This window comes from Calypte anna, chromosome 1, assembly GCF_003957555.1.
Source record: "Calypte anna isolate BGI_N300 chromosome 1, bCalAnn1_v1.p, whole genome shotgun sequence".
Lineage (NCBI taxonomy): Eukaryota > Metazoa > Chordata > Aves > Apodiformes > Trochilidae > Calypte > Calypte anna.
The window spans coordinates 73272186-73294647 of NC_044244.1; the positions used below are offsets into that span (position 1 = coordinate 73272186).

The 22462-nt window shown below is 39.4% G+C and overlaps 2 protein-coding genes across 3 annotated transcripts in view; one reads left to right on the plus strand and one right to left on the minus strand.

Moving 5' to 3' along the window:
• Positions 1-1795, minus strand: part of ARL13B (ADP ribosylation factor like GTPase 13B) — a 45145-nt gene extending 43350 nt beyond the window's left edge. Inside the window, exon 1 of one of the 2 annotated variants that reach the window (XM_030444057.1) lies at positions 1041-1795. Coding sequence is in view for 1 of the 2 variants with exons in the window: in XM_030469654.1 (XP_030325514.1) it covers positions 1041-1068 (28 nt within the window). In the remaining variant the exon portion in view is untranslated. The remainder of the gene's footprint in view (positions 1-1040) is intronic. The other variant, XM_030469654.1, reaches the window with a different exon arrangement.
• Positions 1717-22462, plus strand: part of PROS1 (protein S) — a 30266-nt gene continuing 9520 nt past the window's right edge. Inside the window, exons 1-10 of the mRNA XM_030469653.1 lie at positions 1717-2234; positions 6001-6158; positions 7217-7241; positions 7575-7661; positions 11363-11485; positions 11598-11720; positions 13656-13781; positions 17197-17318; positions 19666-19784; positions 21816-22005. Coding sequence (XP_030325513.1) covers positions 2156-2234; positions 6001-6158; positions 7217-7241; positions 7575-7661; positions 11363-11485; positions 11598-11720; positions 13656-13781; positions 17197-17318; positions 19666-19784; positions 21816-22005 — 1152 coding nt within the window. The 5' untranslated portion in view covers positions 1717-2155. The remainder of the gene's footprint in view (positions 2235-6000; positions 6159-7216; positions 7242-7574; positions 7662-11362; positions 11486-11597; positions 11721-13655; positions 13782-17196; positions 17319-19665; positions 19785-21815; positions 22006-22462) is intronic.

The window sequence follows — 22462 nt, forward strand, 5'->3', positions numbered from 1 at the left end:
GAACAGAACAGTATTGCAGACACTAAATAAAACTTGACTGATAACTGTATTAATTTTTTTGCATTCTAGGTTAGACTAAAAACTACTTAGCAGCTTGTAACAAACATTTGATCAAAAGTATATGATTATTATCTTCTTCCATACTAACGCACAAACCAAGCACGTATTTATGCATGCCGCTGACAGAGTTTACATTAAATATTCTGCCTTTGGTAGAGCCCTTTGTGACAGTTACTTTTTTTTCAGTCACATGAAGCCCTGTGTTCTTTAAAAGATAATTAAGCAAACCTCTTACAGCTGATCCTCCTTGTAAAGTCCAGTAACTAAACTTTCTACTGCTTGACTTCTTTGAATTTGAATTATAAGAACACAGTACTTTAATTGCACTGGGTTATATTTTTATCAGCAAACCAATTAATTAAGCAGTGAAAAAGGTATAATCAGCAAAAATCCAAACACAATCCTTTTTGCCAAAATTACTGTTAACAGCAGCATGAGATGCATATAAGAACTGCAACATTCAGAAAGACTGCAGCGTCCATATACTTGCAAGACACAGTTCTGAGAGCATCAGTTTTGCCATGACGGAAAGTTACTACCCATTTAACTGAGTTTCTGCACTTTCCTGCCACGCTCCCACCCTTCTCGTGTTTCCAAAGAGAAGAAACCCTAAAATACAGACTTTGGTCCAGGCACGCTTCCTTTACTTGTATCTTCCACTATGGCAGCACAATTTTTCCTTTTAGAAAACCCACACTTCAGAGAACTTTCACTGTACTCTCCTTTGCTTAAAAACTTCCAGACTGGCTGCCAAACACACACACACCCACAGCCCGAGGCTGCCATCGCGGACACACAGCGAGCTAGGAGCGGAGCTGGAAGAAACCCGACTCGAGCCCCTGCGGCCTGGGGCCAGGCGGGGCGATGGGCCCGAGCCTGCCGGAGAGACCCTTCCCAACCCCGCGACCCGACCCGCTAGCTCGCCTACCCACCCCCCCAGCCCTGCCGAGAGCAGACACACGAAGGAACGAGGGACTCACCGCATCGTGGGGCCGCCCAAGGCCCCATCGCTGACCCCACGCTGCCATCCTCGCTCCTCTCCCGGGGCACCGCGGGCCCTCGCAGCACTCCTGGAAAACCAGGCCCCGACCGGGCCAGGCCACGCCACGCCGAGCCGCACAACCGTCCGCTTCACACCACGGACAGCGGCTTGCCCCCTCGCCCGACGCCACTCACCGGCCGCTCGGCGGAGGGGCGACGCGACGAGGCCGCGCAGCCCGTCCCCACCTCTGCCGGCGGGAACAACGTTGCCCCGGGCGACGAGAGGGCCGCGGCGGAACGGGAGGAGCGCTGAGGCGAAGGAGGAGGCACCGGCGGCGCCGCGCAGCGTCCCGACGCAGCACCCCCGCGGTCACGTGCGCGGCGCCCCGTTCAAGCGAAGCCGCCCATTGGGCCGCAGCCGAGGTCTCCTGAGGCCGCGGGGAACGCGTAACCAGGCCGGTAACCCCGCGTTACCGACAACGGCGCGCGGAGAGGGACAAATTTCTCAACGGCGGCGGAGCGCGAAGGCGGGCAACGCCGACGCTCCGGCGGAGAGGAGGGAGAGGGCAGACCCGCGGCGAGCCAATAGGAGCGGGCAGCTCCCTCGGCGCCCACAGAGGATCAGCCAATCAGCTCTAAGGGGGCGGGGCCAGAGGCTTTCCCCCTGTTCCCCGGCCCGAAAGTAAACAGCGCCGGGATCATCCGGGCCGCCCCGCAGGAATGTTCACTGCCAGGCGGCCGCTGCCGGGCCCGCTGGGACCCTCAGACGCCGGGGCGGTTTGCGCCCTCCCGCTCGCTGTGCCTGGCGCGCCGGCAGCCGCTCTCGGAGAGGATGCCCGTGGCTACCGTGGCCGCCGCCCCTGGTCCCCCCTCCCCCTCTGCACTGGACCGCCGCGGATCAGGCGCGACCCGCCCGCGGTGCTGCCCCCGGCGCCCTGCTGACGCTCCCGCAGGGCAACGCTGACCGGACACGGCCCAGCCTCCCCCGGCTCTCCCCGCTGCCCCTCCCTCCCGCCCTCAGAAGCTCTCCCGGCCCCGCCACCCCGGTCGTCGCTCAGTGGAAGCGCCGCGCAGTCAAGGCGTTGTGCCCGGTCCCGGCCGCCCGCCCGTAGCGATGAGGCCGGGGGGCAGGCGATGTCTCCCGCTGCTGGCGGGCCTGGCGGTGGCCATCGCCCTGGCAGAGGCCGCGACCTGTGAGTGAGGCGAGGCGGAAGCGGGGTGCGGGGGACGCAGGGGCCGAGCAGGGACGGGACGGGCGGGCGGGCGGGCGTCGGTTATCGCCCCTCGCGCTTTCAAGCGCCCGTCCCTCAGGGCCGGGGGCACCGAGGGGCCGGGGGCGAGGGTGCCCGGGGAGAGCTGCACACGGGGGGCCGGTGCCGTGACCCGGGGGAGTGGGGACAGAGGTGCCGCAGGCGGCCGTCTAAGTACCGAGGCGAAGGGCGGCCCTTCCCAGCCGGTTCCCGGGTGTGAGCTACCGAGGTATCCCGGTGGCGGAGCGCCTTGGATCGCCGTCGGTTTTGGCTGAGGCAGCGGTCACTGCGGAGGCAGCTGAGCTGTAAGTTGGGGCTGGTGGCGGCTCGGAAGCTGTGTGCGGCCGAAAACGTAGTCGTGGAGCTCAGGGGCAAGTGTGACTTCCAGCCGTGCTCGGTTCGCTGGAAAGAAAAATACTCAGTAGGTCATGGTCTCAGGAGATGGGCATTATTGTGGAGTCCCGGCGAAGAGCCCCTGACTCTCGCTAGGTTCAGACCTGTCTGCCTAGGTAGAAACTACCTGGTGTCACAAGTAGCAAAAAAAGAAAGTTTAGTTCTGCGACCCTGCAGTCTTTAAGCATACCGCTAAAAGAAGACAATGTATATCTGGAACATGCAGAATTGCACCTCAGAGTAAGCCAGTGCCTGATGTGTTTTACTAACGATTAAACAGAAGGAAAAAACTAATGTTTACTATTCAGATTTATGTTTGAAACCTAGGGATTCTCACTATGAACAAAGTGGTATAGAAAGATGAAAGTTCATCTTGTAACTTATTTCTTAACAGGTCCTAAAAATAAATCTAATAAATATTTCGTAATGTTCTTTTCTCCTGTTTTCATCACGTTTTCTGTTCTGTTTATCTTCCATGCTGCATATCCTGTAAGTTTTCTCTTCTGTGAACATCAGGAAATTAGAAGTTGTTCTGGTCATGTGGTCCCTGTAATCCAGTTTCCTATCCAGGGATTTCTGCAATGGGGAAAAAAAAAAAAGAGAGAGAAAATGGAAACATAATAATGCAAGTTATACTATTCAATAATTATATAGGAAAGACACCTCTTCCCTAGTCTCAGTGCAACTATATTTGGTCCAGCATCCCGTGAAAGACACGTTTTGGGTAAGATGAAGAAGTAACAGATAAACATTAGCAGTTGGTTGGCTTTGTTGGCTTCATAAAGCTTAGGTTACTGGTTAGCATTTTGAGGCACTAGTTGCTGGAGTTATGGACCTTACTGCAGTGTAACAGCTGTACAAATAAGTTGATGTTACTTTCTACAGTGGCATCACAGCTCCTTTTTACTCAGTTTGTCAGTTTTTCTAAGTTTCTGTGAGAGTGCACTAGAAGGCTACAACTGCTTTCTATAACTGGGTTATTAGGTAACAAGCTCTAAGTTAAGGCAGGTTTATAGTTACATCTGCACTGCAAAACAACTGTAAGGAAGCACTGAATCTCATCCTCCCTCCCCCATTCTTTTTCACTAGCATTACTTCTAAACTGGTGCATGATAAATAGTGACTACCCAGTGTCTGTTCAACACTACTGGAATTGTAAGGCTATTGAATTCCATAAGCCATCAGTGATAATCACATGAAACCCACTGGGTTCATTAAGGGTTAACTCTTGGCTTGGTAGGGTCAGAAGTGAACTGGAAGAGTTTCCTGAAACTGAAATGGCATCCGTCAGGATTATTTATTTATTTTTTTTTTAATAAAAAGTCCTATAATTATCTTTGTAAGGAAAAAACAATAGAATAAATAAGCTACTAAATCTGTGCATGGGAATTGAAGCATTTACAATAAAAATATGGAATTTACATTAAGTTACATGTTCTATTTAAACTCAGAAATCATAGGAAAATGGCTTGGGAGAATACTGAACTGCTGTGATGTAGAGGGAAAGACCCGTTTCTATTACCCCATTGTAATGAAAATATAAGGTTGGCAGCATTATGTCTGCTGTTATGTCCTCAAGAATATTGCAAGCACTTGGAATTGTCCTGTACCGAAAAATCGTGTCAAAATGAGTAAGATGTAGCTGAAGGTATAAACAAGATTATCTAAAGTCACCTGTGAATTAGGCCTCATTGGCACTGGAGAGCCTCTGCCTCAAAACTATGTCAGCCTGTTTGCCTGGGTAGAAATCTCCAGAATAAACAGCAGCAGCAAATACAATGCACAATTTTACTATTTTGTTGTCATTCCTCTTGCAGTGAGATATTCAGTGGTAAGGGTTCATCTTAAGCTCCAGAAATCTTACGTATTGCCTTACCAAAATAAAAGCAAGTAGATCAGTTTGAAGTGACAAGCTTATCCCACATCAAAGACAAACAGGATGCAGCAACAGAAAGGTTTTTTTCAGGTCATTATTTAATGTTGCAGGAGTTCAGAATGTTTCAGTTGTGTTCTCTATCCATTGATAGAGACCTTTAGTAATGTGTTTAGGACACATTAGTTACATCTATTTCCTGAAAATGTTCTGGAAATCATTAGCTTCCCTTTTTAGTAAGGCTTTTCAGTGTTTTCATTCCTGTCAGTGCCCTCTGACACTTGGCTGCTGGCACATCTCATAAAGGAACTCTGAGTTTGAGGTATTGTATAAAGAGTACTGAATTGACTTGTCTGCTTGAATTGGTCTTCTTCACAGACTACTGATGAATATGCATGCACACCATTTCTGGTTTGCACTGCAGGTATCATGACCCTCACTCAGTTGCCCTAGTCTGAGAGATTAAATTATGCAGAGGCTGATAAAAGAAGGGCAGGTGTACAAGTGTGGTGCTCTCTAGTTAACATGTGTCAGCGATGCTCTTTAACCCTATGAGCTGGACTTTTTCCAATTATGCTCATCCATTTTTCTGTTAATCACAAGGTATGTCCAAAAATAAAACTAATGAGGCAGTCTAATATAGGTGCTCTGCCTGTAGTGTTGTGTGCTCTAGATAGAACATCAAAGCAAACAGAAATATTTCATTTTTAATAGAATTTCTCAACGCAATTATTTGTTCTTCATTCATGTGAAAGTCAATAAAATGACAGTAACAAGACACAGGAAAATCAAGTAATGACAACATGGTGGATCTGCAGTATGAAAGATAGCTACGTTTGTGTTTTATCTTGGTAAAATCTGAGCGTATTTGTTAGTTGTCTGCTTTGGTATATCTCAAAATATCATTCTTACCTTTGACTTTGTCTTGTTCTTTACAGTTCTGAAAAATAAAATAACATTTATGTTAATGACATATAATAGGTATCCTGATCTGATAAGATGCATGTTTTTTTGTCTCAGATAAGTAAAATAGAATCAGAATATTTAGTTCTGAATTACTGAAACAGGTAATATAAAAGAAGCTCCACACATTTTTTTTTTTTTTTTCCATTTTTTGGTCACATATATCACTTTAGCATATCGATGTTTTAAAAAAATCACATCCTGATTATGACATTTAAATGGTGCATCAGACATAGCATTGCACAAATTATTATTTTTTTTTGTAACTTGGAATTTTTATTATCAGAAATAGCTATGCCACACACAAAACATTCCTAGGATTTCCTGCCCGTATTTTCCAAAACTGTTGCAAACAGCAACTCCTGAATAAGTATGTAGTTAAATTTTTTGTTAGGTTCTCACATTTATCCAGTTATTATAGCATTTTTCAGCTGTTAAAAATTAAATAAATAACAGCAGATCTCCTTTTTTTCTACAAAGTTCTATCCCAGCAGTATGCCTCCCAGTTTCTGGTGAGGAAACGTCGAGCAAATTCTTTTGTGGAAGAAAGTAAGAAGGGAAATTTGGAAAGAGAGTGCATTGAAGAATTATGCAATAAAGAAGAAGCCAGGGAAGTCTTTGAAAATAATCCTGAAACTGTAAGTATCTGGTGAATAAGTATTAGGTTTTTTGCAGAGGGAAAGCCAGAAGTACAGAGAATTCACACTGCAAAGCTAAAAAAAATCCTCACCACGCAGACCAAGAAGTGTTTTGAAATTCTTTTGTGTGTCTAACTTGCACAATTCATATCAAAGACTGTATTAGCAAAGAGAACAGTTGAGTACTGTTATTATTTTAATTTCCAAAATTATTTTAATTTCCAAATGGATCACCAGCTGTCTGAAAGCATTCCATGTGAGGAAACTGTTGGCCTCAATGGAAATTTTACACAGAGGCTGCATGGCAGTGCAGCCCTTTCAGTGAAGGGATTGTACATATCCCTGCAAGCTTCTTTGCAAGTGGGAAGAACTCTGTTCCTCAGTTGATTCCCACTATGCATGATTTAGTATTAGGTATATTTTATTCAGCTTCATACTAAAATATATGTGGTTAAAACAAATTTTTGTTTTGCTGACTATGTCAATTTCAGGTTGGTCCCTGAACAGCATTGCATGTATTTGGATATACTAAATCTTAAGATGAAATAGTTTCAGTAATCAATTATCAGCTGGTTTTGACAATTTCTGGTTTAATAAAATATTTCACTTTATTTGGAATTAATTGCGTATAAGATATTCAGCCTGCTCCATGTGGGGCTTTTTTATTTTAGGGTGAAAAATGGAAATAAAGGAGGCTGGTCTGCATCCAGTAACACCACTGGGCAAGATTCTCCCACTTGAAGAGACAATTTTCAAAGTCATTTTCACACCAAATTAATTTTCATTTCCGTCACTTCAGAAGTGTCTGATTCAGTGCAGTATCATAATCTCTCCACTCAGTCATGTTTTTATTTAATAGTCTGCTATCTTAGCCTAGACAACAGTGATATAAAAAATTTGGTCTATATCCTATGACTCAAAGTAGCTTTTTCTTTATTGCTTTTTTTTTTTTAGTTATAACACCAATGTGTTTTAGAATATATTCAGTGATACTATTTTGCTACAGCTTTATCTACCTTAATTTTTTCTTACTCTTTATTTTTCTTTTCTTCTTACAGGAATATTTTTATCCCAGGTATTTAAGTAAGTACAAGAAAGCCTGAACAAGTCTAGTATATCATTCACTGGTAGTCTTATTTGGGTAATACTAGCTTAGTTATTCTGCCTGTAGCACTTAATGAATTCCATGCTGATTATAATGCATAGTAGCTGCTATTCTGTGTTCTGTGTGCTTACATCCTGGCAGAGACACTCAGAATATTGGTCTGTAATCAGCTGTCCTTAATATGCCCAGACAAGTTTTCTGGTTCAAGCTGTGAGAACAGACTCTATGAGGATGCCATGCATAAGCTGTTGTAATTTCAGTTTAAATGAGTGTTTGTGCCATAAGCAGATTGTGTGGGTTTGCCTTTGCAGGCTGCCTTGCCTCCCATCGAGCAGGGATTTTCAGGGTTACTGCAGTTACTCCAGATTCTCCAGCTGACCTGAGGGCTTGTGTCAATGGTAAGTGCTGCTCTTAGATACTCTACCTAATGCGCTCTCATCTTAGAACACTCATGCACATGACTAGAGAGCAGTTCACATAGGCAGAAAAAGAGACAAATCTCCATTTAACTGACAGACTCAATAACCTGGAACCGAACTGACAAAAAATGTTAAGTGAGACAGAGTATTTTCTGAGTGAATAGTGTGACTGATTTTAACTTAATAAAGCATGCTGGAAAAGAAACATGATTGCCGAAAAGCAGAATTTTTCCAGGAGCACAGAAACGTCCTACACCAGTCCACCAAAGTTCCCTAGGATTTCCCCTGAGTCTTTGCATCCAGCAGGTCCTGTTCTGTCAGTTAAGGGAAGAGACCATCTTGTTACTTCTTCTTTGTGTCACTCTTTGGCCCTTAGGTTCATGGTAGTCCTTGTGAAATGGGTTAACATTACCAGCTAAAAAATCCAAGCATTAGCAGGAAGACATAGTCACTGACTCCAGACACAGGAAGATCACAAATCTCACAAATTTTCCTTCTTACACCTGTATGTTTGGAAGTCCAGTGTGAATTGTGTTTTTTCCAGTAAATGCACAGGAAGCAATCCCTACAATATTTCCTACTTGTCATGGTTGAAACATCACTCTAAAACTCTTAAACCATTACAGCCTGGTTACATCAGAGAAGCTTTCAGTTGGTTTAAACAGGGATACTTATTCTTAACCATCTTGGCACTGTTCTAGTCACTGAAAACAACAGAAGGCAAAAAAAAAATATCCTTAATAATTATACTGCACATGGTCACAGATAAAGATATTTTCCAGAGCACTTGACCAGTGTGACTGCTGTCACAAATTAAAATGTACTTCCATTCATATAACTTTTTCTCACTCTCATTAGAGGTCCTGGGAGGAAAGATTTAGCAAAATTTCATCAATGTGTTTCTGTGTTACCCAGTGAAAAATTTACTTAACAGTAATAGTACTTCTGCATTTGTATTTGCATTATAAAAGCAAATTAATCAAACTGTTAATACTAGTCAATCACTAGGAGAAATGAGAAGTAAAGAGACTCTGTGAATAAAATTTTGAAGTGTTTCTGAAGCTTATATGTTCAATGACATTTATGGACACTTTTGGAAAGGAATTACTGCTTAGAGACTGGAATTTAAAATTCCCATTAGAGGTACATAACATTTTTTTAAAATTTCTTTATGTTGAGACAGTTTTTGTGTTACTGATATTAACAGGTTTGTATTTTAAAGTCCTTTTCCTTCAGAACTTACTGATCCAAATTGTTTGGTAGTAAAAATAAAAATCCAGTTTTCCTAATTAGAAAGAATTAAATAATTGTAAGAACTATACTGTGTTTATAATAATACCATAATTAGTTTGAATCTCAAGCTGAAAAAAGACAAGGTATAAAAGTAACAATGCAAATAGAACTGTTTTCTGATTTGTCCAAATGACTTATTTCAAAACAGAAATAAACGCACATTTAAGACACATTTCTAGATAAAAAAGATTAAAAACTGTAAATAGACCAACTTTTTAATCCCCATCTAGGAAGGAAAACCTTTCTAAACTTCTGTATTCCATAAATCTGCATACTTAATTGATTTTGAAAATAAGCACTTAAAAATTCCTGCATTTAAATATGTCTAGTTCACAATGACACATTTCATGGATATCAGAGCTTCTGAGTGACAGAGGATACAGGATACATTTCTTGCCACCACCTCTTTCTGTTGCAGGCTGAGTATATTGTCTGACATTTTGCTATTGTCAGAAACATTTATCAAAGAAAGCATTTCTGGGTTGTAGGTCAGAAGGCACCCTGGACTGGGAAAAGAGGAACACTATGTGCACTTGTGGAACAAATGGCTGCTAAATTACTGTTCCTTCAGTGACATTTTGATCATTCATCTGTGGACATAACATCTTTGTCCATCCAGTCCTATCCATCCTGTCTCATCTTCTTCCTCAAGTATATTTCACTAGTTCTCCCTTCATTCATTGGTTTCCTGAATTTTCCTCGTTATATTCTTAATTCACCTCCTTCCATCAACTCTTGTTTCATGCTTCATGAAACTCTTGTTTCATGCTTTCTATTCTTAATTCACCTCCTTCCATGAACTCTTGTTTCAATTTCTCTCAGTTCAGACTTTTACAAGCCACCACTACCTTTTGCTCAGAAACATTTGCAGTCAAATTAGTTTCCCAGCTGCACACTCTGAGGGTAACTTCCACATCTATCATTTACAAAGTATTTGGTTCATAACAAACTTAGTTCACACACTTGTGACCTACAAAATCAGTAAAGAATTAAAAAAGATTAAAAAATGGAAGGAGTTCTAGAACTTCCATTTGGAAGTTGCTTTGAAGGATGCATACTTACCCATTCCTTTTGTTTCTTCTCTATTTCTTCTCTCAGTCTTCATCTGCAGCTGGAGTAATTTGGTCTGCAGTATGAATATTACACACAGTATGAATATTACAGTGCCTATTCTATAGGTGCTCTGTAATTTTGAAGCTGGGATGGTTTCTAGGCTTTTGAATTTACTTGCAGAATTAAAGTAGAAGTAGATTGAATTGACAAATGTGCTTTCTTTGTCACAAAAACCTAAACTTTCTAAGGCACTCAGTTCTCTAGTTCCTTTGGGTGAAGAAAAAGACATTTAAGAAATCGAGGCCTTAGGGACATAATTGTAGCAAGTTTTGGTCTTCTGGGACATTGGCATTCTTTCCACTTTTTTAAATCTGCACATCACAAAATCTTTTAATTCTTTTCATTCTGCCACCTTTTCTTTTATGACACCACTTTTTTTTTTTTTATAAGAAAAAAAAAAAAAAGCATTGCTCTGAATGACATTCCAGAGATTTACAAGAACATAACTTTAAAATAGAAACAGTATATTTGTAATGTTTGGAGACCTGAAGAAAAATAATCCATGAAACTATCAGCATATTCAGAAGACACAAAGAAAATGATGCCTCATGTGATATGCAGATGTACAATTATGAAAACAATGGGAAAAGTTAAAAGAAGTTGGTATGTATTTTGGTTAAAACAAAAAAAGACAGTGAATTCCATCTTCTTTGCCCCAATCTATATGTTTTGAGCCTTGCTTTGGCCAGGATGTATAAAGAATCTCCAGTAGCTCTGCATAATCCAAGTTTGCCATTGAAATAGAAATTTGCAAAAGGTATTAGACACTGGTGTATCCAGTCTGCTTACAGAACTTGAACAGCCACACCAACCTGAGGGATGAGTTTATTTGTAAATGTGACCCTCCTTGAACAACGAAGCTGATTTCTTTAATCTTGAACTTTTATATTCCTAGTGAAATTTGTGGTAATATGACAGGACAGAGCACTTTTCTATAAGAAGTGAAATTCATAATGAAAATTCTATCAGATTTGTTTGGACACCTCTTTCTGAGATTAACTTGCCTTAGTGAGTCATTTGTTTTGTTTCTCAGAAAAAAAAACCAAAACAAAACCCAAAACCAAAAAACCCCACTGGTGGCTTAGCTTTTTCTCGGTCACTTGTGAATTCTTGCTGACAGAATTAGAAAGATGGTTGGGTACTCAATGTTATGCATCAAACCCATTCCTATTTAACGAGAGCTGAAATTTGGGAAGAGAATAGGAAAGACTAAAATGATTCCTGAGGAAAACTAACCCCAAATAACAACTGTTTCCAATGTTTTCATCCCACAGAAATTTCAAACCAGTGTAGCCCTCTGCCATGCCACAAAGATGGGTATAGAGATTGCATAGATGGACAAGCCAAATATACATGTGTCTGTAAACCAGGATGGCAAGGAGAGAAATGTGAAGAAGGTATAGTCTTTAATCTCATTAAGATGTTAGTTCTCAAGAACACAGTTATATTTCTACTGTTATTGAATAGTGTCAGACCTTTAACTATACCCATATTTTGTTTTCGTTTTAGATATAAATGAGTGTGAAGACTCCAATGGAGGTTGTAGCCAACGCTGTTCCAATTTACCTGGAAGCTACCGTTGTTTATGTGAAGATGGCTACTTCATGCATTCAAATAAATGGGATTGTGGAGGTAGGAAGCAAGACATAAGGCAGGCATCAGTACAGGACATTGCCTGTTGAGTAGAGAGGAAAGAATTTAGTCCAGTAGTGCTGCAAATGCAAGCAGAACCTTGCATTACCTCTGAAAGGTGCAGTCCTGCTTCAGCTTGGCCACTCGTTCCACATGAATGCATTTGTGCAACTGCATAGTGAACCAAATCAAGGAACTGAGGTGGGGTTGAAAGCAGTTCAGGAAAAAAAAAAAAAAAGAAAAGCATAAAAGAAAAAAAGAAAAATAAAGTATGCTTTAGATTCTGCTTCCTTATTAGAGCTCTGTAAAGCTTCTTTTGGTCGTATGCTTTAGATTCTGCTTCCTTATTAGAGCTCTGTAAAGCTTCTTTTGGTCGTATGCTTTAGATTCTGCTTCCTTATTAGAGCTCTGTAAAGCTTCTTTTGGTCACAGTTTCACATACCCTTTAAGCACAATGAAACATGAATATAGAGTGGTGCAACCAGCTAACTTTGTTGCCAAGGAGATCCTGTCTGGTAATCACTTAGTTTAGGGTGAATCACTCATAATTAGTGATGCTGCTCTATGGGGAGCTTGAAGTTCATTGGAGAAGAAACCAGTAATGAATCTGAAATTGCTCTTAATAGAGAGAAAGATTTGTCTTTTACTCCCCCAGCATAATTTTTTTTCTTTACATGCTTGTGTCTTTTGTTATTGGCCATGACCTATGTGCTTCATTGTGTCCCAGATGAAGACTCTGTACTAACATAATTAGCAATTCTTTTTCTTTAGTTACAAAAAAAACCCAACCTCATTCCATTTTTAGGTCATACATTTTCCTGCTGAGCTATGCCAGCAGTTTTGGATAATGTCAAATTCTGTGAGAGGCCAGACTTGAGGGCCATCTCCTGCTGTCACTTCCTTAGGTCTGTTCTTTTTTGCAAATGAATAATTTCCAAAGATCCTCCAGAAGAACAGAATATCACACTTTTGTCAGAAGGGGCAAGAAGAAAAATTGCTTAGAATCTCTGTAATTCTTAGAATGATACTGGAAAAGCTGGTAAAAAAAAATAATCAAGGATAAAGATACATTAATATACCTTAGTACCTAGACTACTACTTTAGTCATTTGATAAATTGGATTTAACTGTTTCATTACAACCAACTACAAGATTATACACCTCAGACTTCAAAGTACATACAGTAGTTGGAGAAAAGTAGGCCAAATTCCTTCGACTTAAAAAATGTTTTGGGAGTCCTTGCAAGCCAGTGTCAGAATCTGTTCTGCCTGTGCAGTACCATTTCCACAACTACTATAAAATTATAGAGAAAACAAGAATGATCCCCACACATGCAAATAGGAACTGTCAGAGATTTCATATTCTTCTGTCTTTGTACAATATATTGCCTTCAGTGTCAAATCTTCATTGTAAAAATGACATTGAAAAATTGGAAACAGCGCCAAAGATAGACACTAAGATGGTTTGAGGTATGAAGAGACAGTGAGGGACTTGAACACCTGTCAGCATAGCAAATTAAAAGATTATTTTGATGTGAATTGATCGTAGCATATAAGATACTCTGATATGATTCTCTGTTGTTTTCTGGATGCCTTTTTCTAAGATAGGATTTCATAATGCAATCTGATTTAGCTTATAGGAAATCTTCAGACTGTTTTCTCTTTCTGCCTTCTTCAACATGCATCCCTTTTGCCCTTATCCATAGAATATGAGAGAATGAGAAAGGTAGGCAGGCAGAGAACTGCTTTTTCACTGAGGGCATGTAGAAGTGCCTTTTAGAGACATAAGGAAATCTTTACAGCTGTCTGCTATGAAAGCATGGGAGACATAGCAAGAAAGAACCAGCCTCAGTCAGTTTGCACAGTTTTGGGTAGGGTTAGGAAATAATGGTATGCTAGAGAGTGACTTATTTTAATAACTTTTTTTGTATTTCCAGATATAAATGAATGCCTGTTATATCCAAACATCTGTGGGACAGCTACCTGTAAAAACACTTTGGGGAAATACAAATGTGAATGTCCAGAAGGCTACACGTATAATTCAACTGCTAAGAAATGTGAAGGTAGGTCTTACCCACCCCTCCCCTCTCCCTGCCCCATTTTTTCTCTCTTTTTTCTTCCCTGTGTTTTGTTGTGATTTTGAGGTATTTTTTTTTTGGTTTATTGGTTTATTTTATTGTGTGTGTTTTCTTTTTTTTTTAATCCACTTCTATATCAAACTCTAGCATCTCAGATAATCGTGTATTTATTAATCTCCATAGTGTTTATTACAGTATGACTCAATTTTTCTTTCAGAGGTTCAGCCAGGCTGTGTTACATATAGTGTATACAGTTCCAGTGACTTACTCCCAGACATTGGTGGGTTCTGTGGTATGCTCCCATATCCTGCTGTATGCCAGATAACTTTCTCAGTTCATGGGAGCTCTCCTTTCCCACAGTAGAGAGGACTTTCTGTCCAAGTTCTCAAACCAGCTAGCATGTTTCACATAACTTTGAGCAATATATTGAGGATCTGGACATTACTAGTGTGTTTTGTACCTTGTTTTCAAGCATCATAACAGGTTTAATGGACATATTTGATGTCAGTCAGTTCAATATATAACCCTAACTCAAGAAAAGTTATAGAAAAAATTGGCAATTCTAAACTAAACTAGGCAAGACATTTCAGAAGATTTTGAAGAGATAATAGCCAGAAATTAAAACCTGCTTAATCAAGTTGGTTCAAAAACCTAAAAGTTTGTCACAGTCCATCTGATAAGCTGTTTAATATAGGAGCTTATTTAGCCCTCAGGGCCAGGGCTTAGTCTGTGTCCTTCATACATCCTTAGATCTCAGATGCTGGAAAAAGTATTGCACGGGGGTAACTGAATTCCATTTAAAATAAGGAAAACTCAAGTGTCTAATCCTTCCTTGGGGTATCTGGTTATGCTAGAAAATAACAGTGTTAGAGTGAATTGACCTCCACTCTAGCCTGGAAATGACAGCGTGACAGTTGTATAAAAGATTTTGTATAAATGCCCCACATTCAAAATAAAAATGTTCTTAAATATACAGAAAAGGAGCCATGAGAAAAGGACATGCAGTAAAATCATCTTTTCTCAGGAATATTCTTTTTGACATGAATATCTGAAAGAAAATTTTTCACAACAAAGTTCTGTAGCAGTTATAGGAAAATGGAAAAGTACTGATTGCTAGGAGTAAAGCAGCAAGAAATCATTCATACACAGACCATCAGGAAATAACATTAAGTGTTGAAAATATTTGCATAATTGCTCTAGAAGGTGTTTTATTTCTCTCCACTTCTTAAAGTTTCTGTCCAGTACACATAACAGAAATGAAATTTAAATTTTAGAAGAGATGTGTAACCTCTTGGAGTTCCACTATGAAGAGGAATTTTTTACATTGACAGTCTGAGAAAAAAAAAGTCAATGCTAGATTTTAATTTAAAATGCTGTTTTTATGTTATTGCTTAAAAGGACATAGAAGTAGCTTCTTACAGGATGTGAATCATTTGCTTCTTGTCTTTTTATGTAGCTTTCTTGTGACAAAGCTTTACACATTGGTAATGATTACATATTCAGATGTCTGCTCTTTGTCCAGTTACTATGGGATTAAAGTGTTACCAACAAATTTGTGTCCCTGTGTGCACTGAAATGAGAAAAACTTCACAGTAATTAATTTGATTCTTCTGCCCTAGTATTTTCTGCAGATACATGGGTTGCATCCAATTGAATTTAAGTATTGTTTTTCTTCTGAAACATGGATTCCAGAAGGCTGCAAGATGAGGACATTAAAATGAGCAAAGTATTACCTCCTAGAAGGAGGATTATGCTGCTAAGCTTTCAGACCTTGTTGTAACCACATTAAATGAGTCACCAAATCCTGTCTAAGGACAGGATTGTACAAACTGACAGGAATGTAGCCTTACAGAAATACAAAATGACATTAGCTTTTCATTGTCATACTGCATGTAGGTGGCCAAATTCAGTTATGTTTATTAGAAAAATCAAGTAGGTATCCATTTATGCACAACTCTCTGTGATGATAAATAAAGTCTGAGTGAAATAGAGGAGGGTTTGGGTTTTTTCCTCACCCATTCCTAGGAGAATATTGCTAGTGTCTCTCCAAAGTGGGGACAAATAACTATCAGAGGAAGATACCTGTACAGTCTTCATTTCATAGAAGCCATACAATTTTAGATATGGAATCAGATTATCTTCTTTTTGCCACCTTGGCAGTTTCAAACACCTCATTTTTCCCCAAACCAGGCAGGATAGTATAGGACACAAAAAGTGTTCTCCTCACCCACTGCATATTATGGCTGGGCTACATTTTGAATTTTGTCATTGCCTCATTTGCCTCTTTTCTAGGATGCAAAACCAGCAGCCACAAAAGCAGCTTCACATTGTAACATCACCTTGTAGTTTTAAAGAGACAGTCACCAGAAATTGTTAGGAAATTATTTTCACAGCAAAACCCCTTTCACCAAGCTGAGCTTGCAGTCTATGGAGTTGGGTAACCCTCTTCAAGACCATCAACAATTTAATGATTTCTAAATGCAAAGGAGTACACATGCCAAATGAAAGATTAAGAGGTAGTCTAGCTATAGCTAGGGAAAATGAAGGGGTCAGTCATTTGCAAATCTGCATCAGAAAAAAATGCAAAGAAGTTTGAATATAAGTCCGAAATAAAATCTTAGATATTGCAACCCACCCTTGTATCTTGCTCCCGTCAATGAGTACTGCAGGTGACAAAGGCCAAAATGAATGAAAATAAGAATTAAACAATGACTAGAAGGCTGGTAATTTACAGTTGCAGGAGTCTGCACATGAGTACATAAATATAGTGTAACACTTCTTACTAGGACAGCTTTCTAAACTCTAAGCAAAGGTAGAACTTTACAAACACTAAAACACTAGCAAACATTCACCTCTGATGGAACTGTAATTTCAGACACAGTCACAATTTAATTTACACGCTCATTATTTAAAATTAAGTCAAGTAATGAGGATGCAACAAAGAAAGCATCTGCAAAATGTCACATCAACTTGAAAAATATCCAGTGCTGTAAAATTCCTTCTACTAAAGCTGCTGAAAAATTCCTTCTACTCACTTCTGAGCTAGAATGGCATTTCTGTCAGAAATATTTGTGATTTATCGAGATCCCTTTCACTAATTCAACCACCTTAGAGCTCAGCTTCTTATCGGTATGCAAAAAGACCAAATTCTTGTCAGCTCTGCACACAATGCCTCTGTTCACATTACCAGGTCTTACGTACCTAGGAGGCAATTCTGGTTTGTAAATTTTACATGGGGGGCATGCAGTAGCATTAGTTTAGCTTAGCATCAGTCGCCTGTTGGATTCATGTTATGCCTGACCACTCATCTTGTCCATTATTCAATTTATTGTGTTAGTTTTTACTCTGCACCATGAATAATCTAAATAAAAATCTTTCTATATTCTTCCATTTCTCCTAGATATTGATGAATGTGCTGAAAACGTTTGCGCTCAACTCTGTGTAAACTCTCCGGGAAGTTACAGCTGCTATTGTGATGGCAAGAAAGGGTTCAAGCTCTCTAAGGACATGAAGAATTGTGAGGTAAGAGTGTACTTTGTAAAATTCCATACAGAAAATCAAAGTTGGGTATCTCTTGATGACAAGACAAGTTAGATTAAGGAAAACAGAAAGCTATTAGAGAACGGATTCAAAATTGCTGAGAAAGTCCTGGGGATTCTGTTGTGGTTTGGCTCACAAAGCAGACCCACTAAGGATTTGTATGCCATTTAGTTCATGCATGCTTACTTCCAGGAGTCCTGTCAAGAGAAGCTTGCCTTACCCTGTCATGTTTGTTCTCTGCTGCTTCCAAAATAAGCCCCAGCTTCATCCTCTCAAACAAATAATTCCTGTTCAATTTACTCAGAGCCAGAATACTCCATTTGTCCATATATTCTCAGGTTTTCCATAGACTGAGTAAAAGTTTTCACTCCCTTTTTCAGAATTCCTCTATGCTTTGCCTGTTCAGGTTGAAAAAGCTGGATTGTTTTGCACAGTTCTCATCTGCCATAGCTTGAGAAAAAAACAGTAATATTTGCCAATTGAAGAACATCTGGCAGCTACGTTTGGCTGTTGTTACTTGGTTTGAAAGGTTACACTTAATAGCAGAAAGTTTGAACCTCTGGAGAATCCCAGTTCAAGGCTTTTACTGTGAGAGGTTCTTTGTATACTTGAAGGGTTTGGGCAGGCTGGGGCTTGTTAAGCTAAGTGAGCTCACATAGCTGCCAACAACAAACAGCTATAACAGTGTAAGGAAATTGGGCTTAGACTGTAAGAACAAGATTTGACAAGTTTGAGCATGTATTAGGTCTTGTTTGTACTTTCTGAAGTTTAATATCTGAACAACACTTGCAGTCATTATATTTTATTTTCCTTTTTCAAGAAATAGGAAGAGCATCTTCTTGCCTTATTACATGTTATTTTCAGTACTGTTGATCAAACTGATTAACTGTCTAAACTGGAAATTAGTTTCAGGCCTTTTAATTGGAAAAAATATTAATTGGCTGAAAAATTATATGCAATCCAAAGACTAGTGACACTAGCAAAATAAAGCAGCCATAAAATTCAGGATGAACACCTATACATTTAATGAAACATACGCATTGAGAATTCAAAAGCCAGAGTTTGGGAACTGCATTGTTAACTTCTACCAAAGCACAGCATGTCCTGAGGGCAGAAAACCCCTTCACACCTATTTATCATTCTCTTCTGTATGACTTCCTACATGCCATCATATAGATGGCATATAGATGGCATATAGGATGGTGCCATCATATAGAAGATAATTAAGATATTTTGAGGGATAACTTTAGATGAATGAGACTTTTAGGCTCCTACTAGTTGGTATGACAAATGCTCTAAACCATACTCCAGAAGTCGTCCCATCTCTCTCCACATGCAGAGCCTAATTCTCTGTACCTAGAGGAAATCTGAGTTCTTTACCTTTAAAGCAGAACTGTAGATATTAATTAATAACATCACATTTTCAGAAGATAAAGAAGTAAACAATGCCTTAGAATGCATACTTGATGTTTTACTGAATGTCTTGCTAGTTTAAGCTTGCACTGCACATGAAATACATATTATTCCTGGATATAAGCATCTTTGTTTAAAATTTCAGGTAGGTGAATAATAATAAGATGAATAATAATAATAATAAGCACCATTTTCTCTCATTTCAAGTGCAGTTGGCTGATTATGATTACTCTCAATGACTTTGGCTAGAGCATTAGGATTTATCACAGTTCTACATAGTGTTATAGGCCTTTTGGTTGCTACTAATACTCAAACAATTTGAACTTCTTTTACAGTTTTCCTGAGGATGTAGCCTTGAGATCTTCATATCCTGACTAAGAGTTCTCATAAATATTAATTCAGTGCTATTTCTGCAGGAATTGTGGTGTTGATTTAATTAACATTCTTTTTTCAAAGCTCAAATATGACAATTACTATCAAGGAACAACTATATAGAAACATTTTCTATTAAATCTGTTACTTAATCTACTTGTAAATTGTTATTTTTTAATCCAGGTAAATTATTCTAAATAGTGGTAGAGATTAGTCAGCTATAATTTTTTGTACATAAATATTGATAAAGAAAATAAAAGGTGCTTTACTTATTTATTTTCAAATAAAATCTTCTGAATCCACAGCTCTCACCCCATTGCCTTCTAATACCTTATGAGATTTACATTCCAGACAACTTTAATAATGGAACCTGGTAGGACCCTAGTAGGTGTGGGCCACAGGTCCCTGGTGAAAGGAAAGTGCCTGATGGAAGATTTGAATTCTTAATTCAAATACTAGCTGTTTAAATATTCATTACAAGTTACCAGAACAACTATCACAATGCATTAAGAGGTTTTTTTTTTTTATTCTCCACCATTTTCAGTCTGTAACTGCCTGTGTCCCGCTGAACCTTGAAAAGAATTATGAACTGCTTTACCTGGCAGAGCAATTTATAGGAATTCCCGTTCTGTACTTAAAGTTTAAATTGCCAAATGTCACAAGGTAAGCATTTGCTGTTGATAAAAGTATGCATTGAAATTATGGACATTTGTTTCCATTAATTTACTGAGGGTTTAGTAAGAGTGCTTTGCATGCATAAATTACATCCACTGTCTTCCCACTGGTTAAGATCAGTAATTCAGGTTCCTAATATACTAGTAATCAGAGGAAGCTGGAGTCATTTGATAATGGACACACAAGAGTAATGTTTCTGGCATCAGTTTACAGTATCTCTTATTGATGGTACCATGTCCTTGAGCAACCTCATCAGTATAGACAGCAGTTCTCTTATATGGCAAAACTAAAAGGTGAGCAAGTTTGTTTGGATATCTTAGGGGCAAGGAGGAAGAGGTAGAAGCTATGTCCCAACCAGGAAATGATGCACAGCAAAGCCAAGATATACATTGTTGGCATTGAGATGTGATCATACCTAAGAGAGTTGGAGTCTTCCAGCCATTAGTGTCTTGGTTACCAGTGCTCTTGTAGGGAGAGCTGTATGGACTGTGTGAAAGAGTTCAAAGAGATACATACTTGAATGGGCAAAAAAAGGAAGAGGACTGAGGACAGTAAGTTGAATAACTATTGGGTTCCATTCATTCATTGACAAGAGAGCCAAAAAGATTTGTACTTCCTCATGATAAATGCTTACTCTTCCCCTGAAGCAAAGAGCAGGGCCTGGGGATACAGATACAGATAAAGGAAGGCATTTAGAATTCTCAACATAAAATTTAGATGTTATAGGAAAATAGTAACTGTGTGTTTTCCAGTTGTATGTGGGAATAATTCACTGGGATGTTGCTTCTACTTCACCTCTGCTCTGGGTAAAAGCTGTAATATTTCCTACATGAAGTGCTGAGAAACAAACCCAGGCTAATTCTTCCGCCTCACCCCCATGCTTCCTTTCACAGGGTGTTCCAGCAGCACTGATTAACAACACAGCACCATGTCTAAGAGAGCCATCTGTAAGATTCCCATTAGAGTTGTCAGAAAGATTGCTAATGGTAGCAAGCCCTTCCTTACTCTTGGACTTTTTCACTGTGGCAGCTGAAATTACAGCATTTCTTGACATGCTGTTTTAAAAACTTGAGGGCAGCAGCAGCAGCAGCTGTTGAGCTGGTGATCCCCAGAGCCTCAGAACCTTACAGAAGGACCTGAAGCTTTTTCCTCAGACCCCATTCCAAATTGTTGAGGTATTAACGCTCTCCTGTAAGACCTTTCTAAGATGATAAATGTTTGAAGGTATCTTACGAGTTTGCTTTTATATACAGTGATTTTTTTTCTGGGCCTGTATGAGAGACAATGACATCTAGTGGACAAAGAACAAAACAGAGTGAAAGCCACCCTAGTTCTTAATTACAGCTTCCTCAATTGTTTCTTCTGTCGTCTTCAGCAAATCCTAACCTCCAAATGTCTCATTTTCTCCAGGTGAGACGTTTTAGGAGACATGGACAGGGTTTCATTATGATTACACTCTCCCTCTTCCACTATAATATCTTACTAGATGCTATGTTGTACACCATAATTTTGCTACAAATGCATATGCAACCGACTGCCAGAATCCAGACAAGTTAGAATGACATATAAAAGGCAGCAGTAACAAAAGCAAGTTGCTAGATGATCGTTGTTGTAGGACAATATTTGGCAAACCTATTGTACTGAAGATCAGAGATTGTGTATTTTTTCTGCATCACATTCCCACAAAATGAATAGGAATATTACATCTATTTTCTTGCTCGTGGGCATGTGATGTCCTTCACAGGTAGCACTCATAGCATACTTGAGAATTGAATGCAGACTCTTTAAAATCAGGGCATTAATCTCAAAACTTTTTACTGGATTCAGATGAACAAACCTTACATCAGATTCTGCTTTTGACTAATTGTGTGCACGAATCACAGCTGCTCAGATACTGAGTTACTAAAAGGTTAGTATCTCTGATCTTTTGGTTTTTTTGCACTGTTCATGAGTTACCCTAGACTATACAGTATTTCATATTTCCTGTCGTCTTATTAAGATTCCTTCTTCACCACCCAGATTTACAGCAGAATTTGATTTCCGGACATACGATGCAGAGGGAGTTCTACTGTATGCAGAATCCCTTGACAATTCAGCATGGATCTTGCTTGCTCTTCGTGATGGAAAGATTGAGATTCAATTCAAGAACGAGTTTGGAACAAAAGTCACCAGTGGAGGAAAAGCCATTAATGATGGGCTGTGGCATATAGTAAGTTGGGTTTTCCGCTCCCCTTTCCTTTCTTTAACCCTCTATGGGAACATTCTGTCTTAATTAGTAAAGTAGGAAGAAACTAAGTGAATATTAAAAAGACTTAGAATAATGCTCTCAAATCCCAGATTTAAAAAGCAACCAAGAAATGCACAAAAATGCCTTGCATTTGAGAAATTGTGACACCTGTTTACAATCGAGAAAGGGGTAATTACCACTAGTTGGCAACATAGAAAGTATGCTTTTTAATCATGAAAACAGGAACATCAGGATATTTTAAAGTGTGGTTGCATGGTCAATGCATAGTTACTAGATACTTTATCTACAGAACAAGTTTTACATTTGCTAGACCAGAAATCCAGCTTGTTCTTAAAGATTGCATACCTAAGAAAAGGCCTTGCTCACTTACACCATCTATAAATTACACCAAATTACAAACATCAGTTAGGGTTTGTTT